The 15,093-nt window shown below is 33.1% G+C and overlaps 1 protein-coding gene across 4 annotated transcripts in view; it reads left to right on the top strand.

The window, feature by feature from the left end:
* Positions 1-1,952: 1,952 nt before the first annotated feature.
* LOC122400940 (MICAL-like protein 1) overlaps positions 1,953-15,093 on the top strand; it is a 28,607-nt gene continuing 15,466 nt past the window's right edge. For 3 of the 4 annotated variants that reach the window (XM_043402731.1, XM_043402732.1, XM_043402733.1), the window contains exons 1-4: positions 1,953-2,398; positions 7,959-8,159; positions 8,972-9,250; positions 10,335-10,513. In XM_043402731.1, coding sequence (XP_043258666.1) covers positions 9,099-9,250; positions 10,335-10,513 — 331 coding nt within the window. In that variant the 5' untranslated portion in view covers positions 1,953-2,398; positions 7,959-8,159; positions 8,972-9,098. Of the gene's footprint in view, positions 2,399-7,958; positions 8,160-8,971; positions 9,251-10,334; positions 10,514-14,287; positions 14,378-15,093 lie in introns of those variants that run through there. The other variant, XM_043402734.1, reaches the window with a different exon arrangement.

Raw genomic sequence — 15,093 nt, forward strand, 5'->3', positions numbered from 1 at the left:
TTATGCTTGATGTGTTGTGAAACGGTTTCTTATAACTAAGGGAATGATTTGGAGAGGAAGAGAAAGGTAAAAATGATGAGAACACATGGAATTCTTTGAAATTATATCATTTATTGCCATAGATTTACATTATACAAAGCTTTAATACATACATATCATGTCAGAAGTTGTCAACAAAGGTCAGCAGTGGTCAGCAGGGGCCAGCAGAAGTCAGCAGGAGCCAGTAGTAATGGTTATACGTTGCCACATATGTATATCAGAAGTGATACCTGAAACAATATACATATGTACGCTCGTACATAGGAATAATAAAAAAAATTTCTTTTTTTCAATAATTAAAATATGATCAGGGGGTCTTAAAACGTGTATTTCCGTGAAATAAATTTTACAAAATTTTTTTGTCATTATGGGTACTTTGCTTATCTGCGCCTACATAGGCCGGAAAGTAAAAATGCCTGGGCCAGTTTTTCAAGAGCGGGAAGGCAAATGTAAGTCTTTCTCTTTCGACTCCCACGAAGCGATCCGAAATTACTTCGGGCAGCTTCGGAGAATCGAGAAAGAGGGCATGTGTTAGTTTGCCTTTGTCGACTCTCCGAAACTCTACAAGCTCACGTACGCGTGATCTGGCATAGTGTGAGAAAGTGCAATCAGGTATCCCCGGTGCACTCGGGGCTCCGTGTGGCATCTCTGGTCAGAAATCCAGTAAGGGTGCACGAATGGCCACAATGTAGAACCAAAGTCGGAACATCCATCCACTTCAGATGCCCCATGGAAAGTAAAATTTTCATCACCAGCAGGTTTATTTATACCGTGCCATAGGAGAGAGGAATGGTGACGAAGAACAAGGTCGCCGAGTCGATAGTTAATCTACCTCTTCAATCTATTGGAAAAATAATTTTTTCGTAAAATAAATATTCCCAATCATTATTTATACGATATATGTATATTACGAAGAATTAATTATTATTTGATATGAACTATTAATTCTTGTAAATAATAAAAATGAAAAATTTTGAAAAGACTGAAAATTTCAATAAATTTCTATTACTTTTAACATTAAAAGTTACTGTTGCAATATTCGTGTTATTTATGCATTGTAAAATATTAAGCAGCTTACATAAATAAATGTAATGTTCCCTAGTTTTTCTAAATATACATCGAAATTGCAATAATAAAACGTTTTTGTACCGCAGTGTTCATAATTTTCTTCCATATCACCCTGGATACATCAATTTGGAAAGGACACCGTACTCGAAAAGTGACTAATTGCTCATCCACTGTGGCTGCGTTTGTTGTTTCATAAACTTCTTGACATTTACCACAAAAATATTAGTGACATCTCTAAGTAGGACTAATTTATCATTAAGTTATATTTTCGCTATCATAGTATTTACATATTTTAGCAATTGCAGATCAAATGTATTTTTAGTAAAAACGAAAATATTTTCTTAGCATTCAAGATGAAATTGAAGAGAATATGTGATATTAGTTTATTTGTCAGTATCCCTTAATAAGATTCGAAATAAATAAGTAAGATACACGATATTAAATAGATTGGAGTATAGCATTACGTATTGCATTTCTTGACCTCGTATATAAGAATATAACGTTGATTTTATGTAAACTCTTCGTATGGTGAGTCAAAAGAGAAATTAGCAGTACACATAATGCACGTTTAACCTAACCAGTAAGTCACACAGCAATAATCTAGGAAACTATACACCTTTCACGAACAGTGTGAGAGACTGGAACCCGACATCCGAAAGGAAAAAAAAAAAAAGACAGAGAAAAATATATAATTTAAAATAAAAAGAAAAAGACGAAGCTAACAGGCTGATCATGAAATGTATGAGTAAGATAGCCACCAGAGGAAGGAAAAAGAGAGAACGAAAAGCGATGGCGTAAACCCAAGAGTACGGCATTCGTAACGTTCAGTCGCAGGATCACACGTGTGGTGTGAGTGTTGTATTCAATGATTCAACAGGACTTGACCAGTTTTTCTGCTAGTGTTCCTTAATGTAAAAAATCAAAATATACGAATAAAGTAATCTGAACACCATTTTTCCGTTTTTATTTCGGTACATTTAACATTTCAAAAACAAATTTCCGCATCGAATTTTTGTTTTGTTTCATATATGTGCCTGTACTAGATAACCACAAGATTGAGGTTAGAAAAGACGTGACATAGTTCTTTATATCGTGCCCGTGCACAGATTGTTAAGATTGTTGTTAAAATGTGTTTGTAATGCGATCACACGAAATAAAAAAAAATCAGGAAAGCATGCTGTCATTTACGTTCACTTGAAGAGAAGACGCGAAGTTATAGTCTTGTAAACGAACATAAGGAGATCCACATTGGCGGTGAAGCAACAAAACGACGTCGCGCGAATGGCATAAGGTAATGAATTTTTTTACGGATAAATAACTTGTAGAAAAGAAAAGTTGAATAGTCGAAAAGAAATTACATGTATACTATTCCATAAATAGTATTCCTGACACGATATTATAATATATGTAATTACTTCTAATGTCTAGTGATAAAATTATGTATAGTATCATGTATAACATTTATGTTTTGTAACATATACTTAATTTATTAATGGAAAACTGGGTCAAGTAATTTAATATTAAAAAACAGTGTCTTATATTTTAAACTTAAGAATGTGTCATCATTCAAACCGTGTCACACTTAAAAATTATAACCACTGCTTCTAAACCCTTCTAATTAATATTATAAAATATTGTCACTGATAATTTAAAACAAAACTACTATTTCTTGTAAGTTTTTAATGTGTATTGTCTATAAATTCTATTGTCATAAAAATGTATTATTAAATTTCTTCTTTTTCATTTGAAATTAGAACTTATTGATGTCCTTTGCATGTCTGAACACAATTCATAAAAATAATATGTGCAATGAATAACTATTTCATTTAAATCTTTCTATATTAAAAGACAACATTTTTGTTATAATTATATCTAACAAAGATATCCTATAGCCGATGTTACATATGAACGTTGAAAAAACTCAAATTTACAAATGCCAGCATAAAAATTATTTTGTTCCAGTGCACATTTTTTACAGATAAGAAAATTTCAAGACAAAACATTTTTAAGTTTAAATGCTTCGGAGGAAGATTGCATTAGGTGAATGCAAAGAGTATCTACTGTGTTCTTAGCAGTTTTATAGAATTTCTCTATTTTGGAATCTTTTCATAAAGTGTATAATTTTTTGAAAATGATACAGAATATATTACATTTCTGTTACTTTTATAAGGAACATAATCATTCTAGTTATAAAAATTAGTATAATGTGCATATATATAGTTGCAGAGATATATATATATGTATGTATATTATTTGAACAATTTATTAGTAAAGATTTGTATAAAAGGATTACAATATTTGTCAAAAAAGATCACATAAAATTTAATTATCCAAAGTAAACCTTAGAAAACAAATCTAGAATCACACGGGATTCAAATCCCAGATTTTGTACCTACGAAACAGTTGTTTCTTGGATCTACCTAGGAACTTCTTTGTAAAACCTATACCTTCTTATAAGGTAATTAAACTTAAAAACTTTTATGTATCAAACCTCAATTGATCATAAACAATTTGCAATAGAACTAAACATTTTATATAATATCTATATTTGACCTATAAATTTATAGTTTTCCTAAAATGAATTTTATTTTAAGTTGTTTCAAATTATGAGAACATTTATTCCATTTATAATTGTGTTAAATACTTTCCCACAGGACTCTCATGTTAGTATAATACAAAGCCATCTGTGTTTATGTTTCTTCTGTCTAATATCACATTAAAAATATTTCATGGGATATTGCAAATACTCTATTTTATATAGAATATTTAAAAAACAAATTAAAAATTGAATAAAGTTCAAATAAGTAAATTAAAAAATAACATTTTCCTCTACTTCAATGCATATTTGACGTTACAATATTTGTATGCAGTCTGGAAGTATACAAATATAATTCTTTTACAAGTTAAAGGACAATATCATTTTTAGACAGACTGTTTATCGTCGGATTTTATCTGTCCTTTTTTTTCATTTTTTTATTAAAAGCTATAAAACCATTCTGTGATTCATATACTGCATATGAGAAAAATTATACTGTGTTAGCAATGCCAAGTAAAGTTGCCATGCACTATAAAACTCACGTTTCCTGTATATGGACATAATTACTTGCCGGTTGATCGAACATTCGGAGGAACACAAAATATTGCGAAAAAGTTAACACATTCTTTTACTGGAAGGTTATTATAAAATGTACAGGGTGTTCGGCCACCCCTGGGAAAAATTTTAATGGGGGATTCTAGAGGCCAAAATAAGACGAAAATCAAGAATACCAATTTGTTGATGGAGGCTTCGTTAAAAAGTTATTAACAATTAAATTCAAAAATTTTAAATCGTTCCGGAAAAATTATTTTCGATTGCGGGGGTCAATTACAATCATTTTTGGTGAATAGACATACCCTCGAAATCTTACGCATTTTCGAGAAAAAAATTCAGTACGGGTGGAACTTTAAACGTTAATAATTTTTTAAGGAAGACTCCATCAACAAATTCGTACTCTTGATTTTCGTCTTATTTTGGCCTCTAGAATAACCCATTAAAATTTTTTCCAGAAGTGGCCGAACACCCTGTATAAAAATTAAATTTTTAAGAATGAGTCAACATCCGTATAATTGGAAAGTCTAACTAACTAAACCAATAAAGATCATTACAAATTAAAAATGTATTTTAAAATTACCGAAAAGAATGTATAAGAATTAAAAAAAATTGTTTCCAAAGTAAAAATCAGAATAAGAGTAATAAGCCATACTATGTCTCAATCGTTTGAATAACCTGTGACGTATTTTCAATGCAACTGATCTTATCCTATAATGGTTAAAAGGACTCACTTCCATAAATGTTTATTTCATTGCTAGCATATGTCCCAGATTTTTGTAATTAAGTATGATTCGCTAAATACGTTCAGGGTTACCAGCTCGCCAGTTTTGTCACCAAATTGATAGAAAAAATGAGTTAACAATTTTTATGATTTTATTAACTAATACATTTTATTTAAAAACTTTGTTCATACCGAAAATAATAAAAGATGTAGAAATATTTTAGTAACGGTGGTATATTTGTAAAATAATCAAAAATGTTGAAATATATATTAGTGATTGTTTCAGTTAATAATGACATATTAAAAATTAGAATTAAGTTAATCTTAAGTGCTTATCAGAACATCGTGATTGGATCGTGATTGAATTAAAAACATTTTTAAAACAAGTTCTCTTATTACATACTAAAATGTAAATTGTTTGGTCATCAATATGTCATCACTGTACGGAAATGCTTTTTCAGATATGCTTGGTATGTTGAAAAGTTAACAGATAACCGTCCATTTGTCCCGAATATAAATCGAGTATCGTTTCCACTGAAAACCCTCAAAGAAATATAATTTTAAGAATTCTGACTTTGTTTAATGCCCTTGTGTCGTGTTTCAAACTGTTTTTGTATTGTTTATCACACTAAACAATACCGACAAATGAATAAATAAACAAATTTCAAACGGGAAATATTGGATTATTTTTTTCTAGTAAAATTATTGTTTAATAATAATAACTGTTAAATCAGAAAAAAAATTGAAACAGAAATTGTTGGAAATTCGGGTAGAAGTAAGTCTTGTATGAGATTTACGGCTTTTCTGGCCCGAGTTTGTACTCGAGTGTCATGGCTTCCGAATGAATACCGTGTCTACGTTTCGCAAACGTTGCAATTTGCATTTTCAGTCGACAAATCGCTGAACCTAAACGCGGTATCCATCCGGAAGCAATGACACTCGAATGAGTCATGGAGTTCCTACAAAAACTGCACCGAATAATGTCCACGTATTTATGAGAGAAGAGTAAAGTTGAAATTTCGATATCGTTCGAACGTTGTTTATTTTGTATCTGAAATGCTCACGACCTCATAACCTCGCAACACGTCGAGGTGATTCAAAGAAAGATAACCGACTTACGATAATTTATTATAGTATTATTTTCTTGTTTATATATTTTTCAAGATATACTCTCAATGCTAATTTGTTATCACCACTCGACGAAAAAAATTTTCCTTTCTCGTGAGAAATGTCTGGTATATCTTATCATTTTCAGACGTTGAATCCAAATCTAGCAACACAATTTGCCCACCACGTTAAGATTTTAAGAGATAAAGTAATAATTTTAGAATTGAACTGATTTCAGAGAAATGTTATGTATCACAATTCGATTTATTTAAGAAAAATAATTGTTGTATCGAAAACAGAGATTTCTGAAAAACGGAACTTTTTAAAAAGTTGGATAAAGAAATTTTAATTTTAGATATTAATTTTCTTCGCGATCTGATTGTATCAAAATGGTGTATTCAGTGTTTTATAAAATATAATTACATAGATACATAACTGAATACAAGCGTTTAGTAGAATGCTGGATTTCAACGTGTACATTCGATCCTCTTTTGCGAACCTGTCTGAGTAAAGACGTGATGCCAGTGTCGGTGTATTAATCCTTGCGGACGCTGGCGCGCAAACCTAATGCTTTCGCATCTCCGTACACGATTCTTACACTTAATTGATCATGGCTATTTCGCAATTCTGCGTCGATCTTTACGGACGTGCAGCCAAGGTTCAATCGAGTGCTAGCTAATGCAATCTACCTGCGTGCGTGCCTTTACTCGGCACTGTTTTATCAGTTTTAGATTTAAACGCGTAGGATGAAGTCTTGGAAAGAGATTATTCGAAAGAGAAGGTTTGTGAGATGTAAAAATTTCATAATTTTGTAATCGACAGATTGTGATCGATCGTGGCTAAATTTGTTAAAAGCATTCCCGTAATTAACTCTCATTGACGCTGGTGAGTAGTAAATGATTTCGCCACTTATCGCGTTGTAGCGTGTCGCGACATCTGTGTGGTGTTGCCTCCCATGCCCACCACCAGAGGGGTCGTGCTCTCACAAGCGCTTGAATGACCCCTCGGATGCTATACATATACGAGATTTTCAGCTATCCTTGAGAAAAATTTTAATGGGAGATTCTAGAGGCCAAATTAACACGAAAATCAAGAATACCAATTTGTTGATGGAGGCTTCGTTAAAAAGTTATTAATGTTTAAAGTTCCGTCTGTACTGATTTTTTTTCTCGAAAGTGCGTAGGATTTCAGAGGTATGTGTATTCACCAAAAATGATTGCAATTGACCCTCGCAACCGAAAATAATTTTTTTAGAACGATTTGAAATTTGTTTTTTTCGCCGAAAAATTTAGGCACCTAATTAGATTTTCAGTAAAGAATTTTTTTCTCGAAAGTGCGTAGGATTTCGGGGATATGTGTAATGACCAAAAATGATTGTAATTGATCCCCGCAACCGAAAATGATTTTTTAGAACGGGTTGAAAAATTGTTTTTTCGCTGAAACATTTCTGCACCTACCTGATTTTTTTTCTCGAAAGTGGATAGGATTTTGGAGGTATGTGTATTTACCAAAAATGATTGTAATTGACCCCCGCAACCGGAAATAATTTTTCCAGAACGATTTGAAATTTTTGAATTTAATTGTTAATAACTTTTTAACGAAGCCTTCATCAACAAATTGGTATTCTTGATTTTCGTCTTATTTTGGTCTCTAGAATCCCCCATTAAAATTTTTCCCAGGGGTGGCCGAAGATCCTGTATAATCCTCGACCGACTTCTCAATATCCCAGTCGTCTAAGGCAAGGCCTGCTAAAAAGCCTGTTACTGATGCCCCCCTGCTTTGCTTTTCTGTCCTCCTACGAAATTCTCCGAGATCCTACCTCCCCGCAGCAGAGCACAGGCGGCCACATCTGTGTAACCCATTGTAGCTTAATCATAAAACCCACGCTTTGTTAGCGGCAGTTCGTATTTGGAGCAATCGCAATTGTTTCAGGCTAAAGAGACATTCATCAGACCTGGGATCTCGTGTTGGACGGACGGGAATGCTCAAGCCGCGAATGACGAAGCTGTTAGGGATATCGTTTGGCAGGTGCAACCATCATCTACACGTGTTTGAAGGATAGTCCATGGATGTGTTTTATCGCGTTGACTCCTGGGATCATTTGAAACCTCTTTAGAAATGATATTTTATCAGGTTTGAATTGGATGAATTTTTAGTATCGTAAAAATCTTCCCTTATAACAGGAGCACAAAATTAAAAAAAAAGGCTTGTATGTACAGGCAATTAAAATTATATAAAAGTAAACTTTAAAGCATTCTTTAGATGCATCGATGCATAAAATTGAATAAAATTGATATTACACTAATAACTTAAAATCATCTTTTGAGCGAACTGTTGAACTGTTTTACCATTACCTAGCTAATTGTAACGAAGCTTCGTCGTTACTAGATGCCAACGGTGGCGATAAGGGTTTACGTAATATACACTATGCCTATGTTTTAGAAATTATATGGAACTGTTTTATCAATCGAGTGCTCTGTATCGCCGACAGACTATTTTTTTTCTCCAGCAAAGTACTCTGTTTTGCCTTACAATGTTTTCTGTTTTATCCGCAGAACGTTTGATTTTCTTTACGGATTTTAGTATTTTTATCGAACATGCGTTCTGTTTTGCTTTGTGAGAATAAAATAAACAGAGCGCTTTATATTCAACAATATCATTACTTGAATCCTCGTTATTTGAGACTTCGTTTTAAAACTATAAGCAGTTAAATTTACGAGTCCCACTTCTCAATCGTGCGTTTTAACACGTTCACTGTGGTACGGGACAAACATGCTCCGTATCAGCTATACTTTATTGAACTTTCGTTACCTGTTAATAGAATATCCTCATAATTTTGTACTGTATTTATTGAAATTTACTGCTGTATTCCTATTTTCCTTGTACCGCCAGGTATTAAAGTACCTATGTCGTGTCTTTTCAATCAAGAAACACGTTTGTTTCAGAATCGTCGTATTTGGACTTCAAGGATTGAAAAGAAGGATCCTCGTTTCTATTTGTGAGAACAGTAAAGCAAAAGTGAAAGTGAAAATTCATCTAAAGAGCCTGGAGGCAAAGGGGTGAAAAGCTAAAATGGGCGAAAAACGGGGCACAAAGGCGTTGGAACTATGGTGCCGACGGATAACCGCGGGATATACTGGTGTAAATGTACAAAATATGACGACTTCTTGGAGAGACGGCCTTGCATTTTGCGCGATGATCCACCATTTCCGGCCAGATCTCATGTAAGTTAATAGTAGATAAATAATAAGAGCAAAACGAGTTGACTATTTAAGCTTATATTAAGCTCTATCGAAGCTCAGATATCTTATTTAATTCTTATGAAGTAGTCCAACTGTTTGTAGGAACTCTCAGATGAGAGAAATTTATTTGCAAATTCTAATAATTTACTAATAATAGTAACAAGCAGCGTAGCCAACAAAATAAGCTAACCCAATTTTTAAGGAGTGGAAGAAGGCCCAATTTAGCTTATTTTTTGTTGGCTACGCTGGTAACGAGAGATACAATAATGCTTGGCTAATTTTCATAAGATTTGGGACCCAACAGTGAACGTTAGGACAGCACATTTTTTATAAAACTGAACTCGAATATTGCTTAACAACGGAAGGGAATGATTATGACAGGAGGAAGCGAGATGGATCATGCAATATATAAAATTTTACTTTCCGTAGTTTTCATATTACAATTTCTAAATAATTATACTATTTATAAAAATGATATCAATGCATCCTTCGGATTCTTCCGATTAAAACGAGTCCAAACACGACATACATCAAACTGCTCTTAATTGACTTAATACAGTAATGATTCTTAAAATGAAAGAAATGTAGATATACAGGGTGTTCGGCCACCACTGAGAAACATTTTAATGGGAGATTCTAGGGGGTAAAATAAGACGAAAATCAAGAATACCAATTTGTTGATGGAGGCTTTGTTAAAAACTTATTAACGTTTAAAGTTCCACCCGTACTGAATTTTTCTCTCAAAAATGCGCAGGATTTTGGGGGTATGTCTATTCACCAAAAATGATTGTAATTGACCCCCGCAACCAAAAATAATTTTTCCAGAACGATTAGAAATTTTTTAATAACTTTTTAATGAAACCTCAGTCAAGAAATTGATGTTCTTGATTTTCGTCTTATTTTGGCCTCTAGAACCTCCCATTAAAATTTTATCCCAGGAATGGCCGAACACCCTGTATAGGATAAATGATATATGTATTTTATAATAAACTTGAAGAACAAAAATGTTTACGTGTGATTATTGTTAATGTTATTCGAAAGAAAAACTCTTTACGTTTGATCGCAGAGACTTCAACAGCCTAGATAAAAATAATGTGTACGGAAACAACGAGCTAGCGTTCAAAACAGCAGAGAAACACCTTGGAATTCCTGCACTTCTGGATGCCGAAGACATGGCCTCCTGTTCCGTACCAGATCGGTTGTCAATTTTAACCTATCTCTCACAGTTCTATCAAACCTTCGGTGGTAAGTTTTCGCGAACAACTACATATGAACTATTTTATTCCGTAGCCGCATAAATTCAGTTAAGGGGGTCTTCTACTATAAAACGCGTTGTTTTATGGTCTCTTTGGTATTTTTTTTTAGAAAGAAACTATGCAAGTCCTTGCATCGTCGTTCCCCTGCAGGCAGGGTGTTCGGCCACTCCTGGGAAAAATTTTAATGAGAGATTCTAGAGGCCAAAATAAGACGAAAATCAAGGATACTAATTTGTTGATTGAGGCTTCGTTAAAAAGTTATTACAAATTTAAATTAAAAAATTTCAAATCATTCATGAAAAAATTATTTTTGGTTGAGGGAGTCAATTACAATCATTTTTTATGAATAGACATACCCCCAAAATCCTACGCACTCTCGAGGAAAAAATTCTTTACCGAAAATACAATGTCTGACCAGGAATGGAATGATTCCCCTGAAATTTCATTTGTTTCAAAGCGTTCTGAAAAAATTATTTTCGGGTGTGGGGGTTACTTACAATAATGTTTTGTGAAGGGACATACCCCCGAAATCCTACGCACTTTCGAAAAAAAAATTCGAGTGGGTGGACAAAGGGTATAGCCGAATAAGGGGGTCAAATGTGCCCCCAAACCGAATGGAACGAGCCACGGGTCATTCGATAGCAAAAAAAAAATAACCCCTGTGTGCAAATTTTTAACTTGAAATCTCGACCGTGGGGGTAGTAATGGGGTGAAAACGAAAATCATGTTTTTGAATTATTTCTCTTGACCTATTGAGTAAAAAAATGTAAAAAAATTCAGAGACATTTCGGGTACCGGGGCACATACTTTGGGAGATTTTCAGATTTTTTGATTGAAGAACCAGGTAGTGAAAAATAAAAAACAGCAAAAAATGCCGAAAAATGCCGATTACGTATTGAAGGAGGCCCGGAACTACTTTTATACTTTTACAGTAAACAGGTATTACTATTACTATTATTCTCAATTTTTTTCAGATTTTTCATTTTGGTGCGCCGCAGTGAAAAAAAATAAAAACCGAGTTTTTCCTCATTTTCTGCGTATTAGAGTAACTTACACGTTGAAATTTTTATGCATCCTTCAATATATAAGTGTTTTGTAGACTGTTTAATGTTTCTACACTAAGCAGAATTACATAACAATTGAAACAAATAAAATAAAGCCAACCATTGGGTGTATATATCCTAAAAAATCAACGATATTTTCAACGGCGTCGATGGCGCAGCGTTAGAGTGTCCGACTGCTGAACCGCTGGAAGTTTTTTTACCGTAGGTTCGAGTCTCTCTTCTGGACTTAGTATTTTTTTTTCTTCATTATTTTTTTTTTCAAATTCTAACTATATAACAATGCTTTATATTTATTTATAAATGTTCTGATAGCATTTTACAAATATTTTAACCTGAAATATGTATAAATATAGTCTTGGAGTGTTTTTTGCGTTTTTATTTTTTTTGTCAACCACGATTATTGTTTAACATCTCTTACACTGAAATTAATGTGAAATGTTAGTTTTCAAATCTCTTACCTTTGACTATTGTGAATGGATCGGAGCAGAAGATTGTATATTGGCTTACTATTACTTCTTCTCGCCCTTCGATCAAGCAGATCTTTCCTTCTCGTTCTCTTTCTTTGATAAATATGAATGTTTGCTGCGGCTTTAGTATCTAACGTAGACATGTAAGGGTTATTATCCTTTCCTTACTGCTGGTTTTAAAGATAATGAAAACACTTGTAGGACCAACCTCTACGGACCATGCCAAGTAATTATGTATAAATCCCATCGCATACAGTAGCTTGAACTGAGTAATTAAAAAATACATTGTGAAACCCGAACGCGACAATCACCCATTGACCTGAACGGTCTGGGCCCTCACCCAACGAACCTTTATTTCCTTCGTAACGCAGGTAGGACAATTAATCATTTTTCCCCGTGGTTTCCATCGAGCAATGATACTTCATTCAAAAATAAGCATGAAACGATCAAACTGGTACTTAAAAATGGGTTTATTAGAAAAAAGTATCATTGGCAGAGAGTGGGTTAATAGATTTGCGGGGAATGGCCCTTACATGTCTACGTTAGATACTAAAGCCGCAGCAAACATTCATATTTATCAAAGAAAGAGAACGAGAAGGAAAGATCTGCTTGATCGAAGGGCGAGAAGAAGTAATAGTAAGCCAATATACAATCTTCTGCTCCGATCCATTCACAATAGTCAAAGGTAAGAGATTTGAAAACTAACATTTCACATTAATTTCAGTGTAAGAGATGTTAAACAATAATCGTGGTTGACAAAAAAAATAAAAACGCAAAAAACACTCCAAGACTATATTTATACATATTTCAGGTTAAAATATTTGTAAAATGCTATCAGAACATTTATAAATAAATATAAAGCATTGTTATATAGTTAGAATTTGAAAAAAAAATAATGAAGAAAAAAAAATACTAAGTCCAGAAGAGAGACTCGAACCTACGGTAAAAAAACTTCCAGCGGTTCACCAGTCGGACACTCTAACGCTGCGCCATCGACGCCGTTGAAAATATCGTTGATTTTTTAGGATATATACACCCAATGGTTGGCTTTATTTTATTTGTTTCAATTGTTATGTAATTCTGCTTAGTGTAGAAACATTAAACAGTCTACAAAACACTTATATATTGAAGGCTGCATAAAAATTTAACGTGTAAGTTACTCTAATACGCAGAAAATGAGGAAAAACTCGGTTTTTATTTTTTTTCACTGCGGCGCACCAAAATGAAAAATCTGAAAAAAATTGAGAATAATAGTAATAGTAATACCTGTTTACTGTAAAAGTATAAAAGTAGTTCCGGGCCTCCTTCAATACGTAATCGGCATTTTTCGGCATTTTTTGTTGTTTTTTATTTTTCACTACCTGGTTCTTCAATCAAAAAATCTGAAAATCTCCCAAAGTATGTGCCCCGGTACCCGAAATGTCTCTGAATTTTTTTACTCAATAGGTCAAGAGAAATAATTCAAAAACTTGATTTTCGTTTTCACCCCATTACTACCCCCACGGTCGAGATTTCAAGTTAAAAATTTGCACACAGGAGTTATTTTTTTTTTGTTATCGAATGACCCATGGCTCGTTCCATGCGGTTTGGGGGCACATTTGACCCCCTTATTCGGCTATACCCTTTTTCAACAAAATTAAAAAATTTCGAATCATTCATGAAAAAATTATTTTTGGTTGCAGGGGTCAATTACAATCATTTTTGGTGAACAGACACATGCTCGAATTCCTACGCACTTTCGAAAAAAAAATTCTTTACCGAAAATATACTCTGTAGCCGGAAATGTTTCTATAACTTTTTAAAGAAACCTCAATCAACGAATTAGTGTCCTTAATTTTCATCTTATTTTGGCCTCTAGAATCTCCCATTAAAATTTTTCCCAAGGGTGGCCGAATACCCTTATATGCTTTTGCATACTTTACTTTAATTTTTCAAAATAAAATATTATTATTCACCTGTATCATTTTCAGTCTCACTTTATGAATAACTTTTTACGTTAAATGACTGACTCATGGCGTGTGACCGAAGCCTAAGTATAATACAGTATGTCATTGGTGATAATGGTTTGTTATCTCACTTTAATATTCACTGTCCACTATTATTGCCGCTATCGTTTGCTTTTGCGTGACCAATCGCAAAATGCACACACTCTAGAAACGTACGATCATTTGTAATCATAGACTTACCCTGCTTTCAAAATGAACGCTTTGCTAAATTTGTTTAGTAACCGAACTTCAGTCAACACAATCGTAAGGAATTTTTACTCTTTTGACTCTGACGCTTTTTTATAGACAAAATCAACATGTTTTCTACGTATTGCTGGTAAAAAAAAATTCATTTCTTTTTTTCTTTTTTTATTGAATTTATACCATTTTCATAATAAACAGTTTAGTTATTACAGCAAATAGTATTGTATTTCAAGTTTACATAAAACAATGATAATTATTAGTCTTCTGTTTAGTAAAAACTTTCTTAATTTTCGACGATCATAGAAAAAAATGTGAACACAATATCTTTATGAGTATAAGAAACCCAATTATTAAAATATACGGGGTGTTCGGCCACCCCTGGGAATAATTTTAATGGGGGATTCCAGAGGCCAAAATAAGACGAAAATCAAGAATACCAATTTGTTGATGAAGGCTCCGTTAAAAAGTTATTAACATTTAAAGTTCCGCCCATACTGAATTTTTTTCTCGAAAATGCACAAGATTTTGGGGTATGTCTATTCACCAAAAATGCTTGTGATTGACCCCTGTAACTAAATATAATTTTTTTAGTATGATTTGAAATTTTTTAATTTCATCTAAAAATTTCACACCTTCTCCAATTTTTTTCTAGAAAGTAGGTAGGAATTCGGGGGTATGTCTGTTCACCAAAAATTATTATTATTGACCCCCGCAACCGAAAATAATTTTTCCAGAACGATTTGAAATTTTTGAATTTAATTGTTAATAACTTTTTAAGGAAGCCTCAAACGAAAAATTGATATTCTTGATTTTCGTCTTATTTTGGCCTCTACAATCTCCCATTAAAAT

Source organism: Colletes gigas, unplaced genomic scaffold, assembly GCF_013123115.1.
Source record: "Colletes gigas isolate AHSC1104 unplaced genomic scaffold, ASM1312311v1 Colletes_gigas_Sc00020, whole genome shotgun sequence".
Classification (NCBI taxonomy): Eukaryota; Metazoa; Arthropoda; class Insecta; order Hymenoptera; family Colletidae; genus Colletes; species Colletes gigas.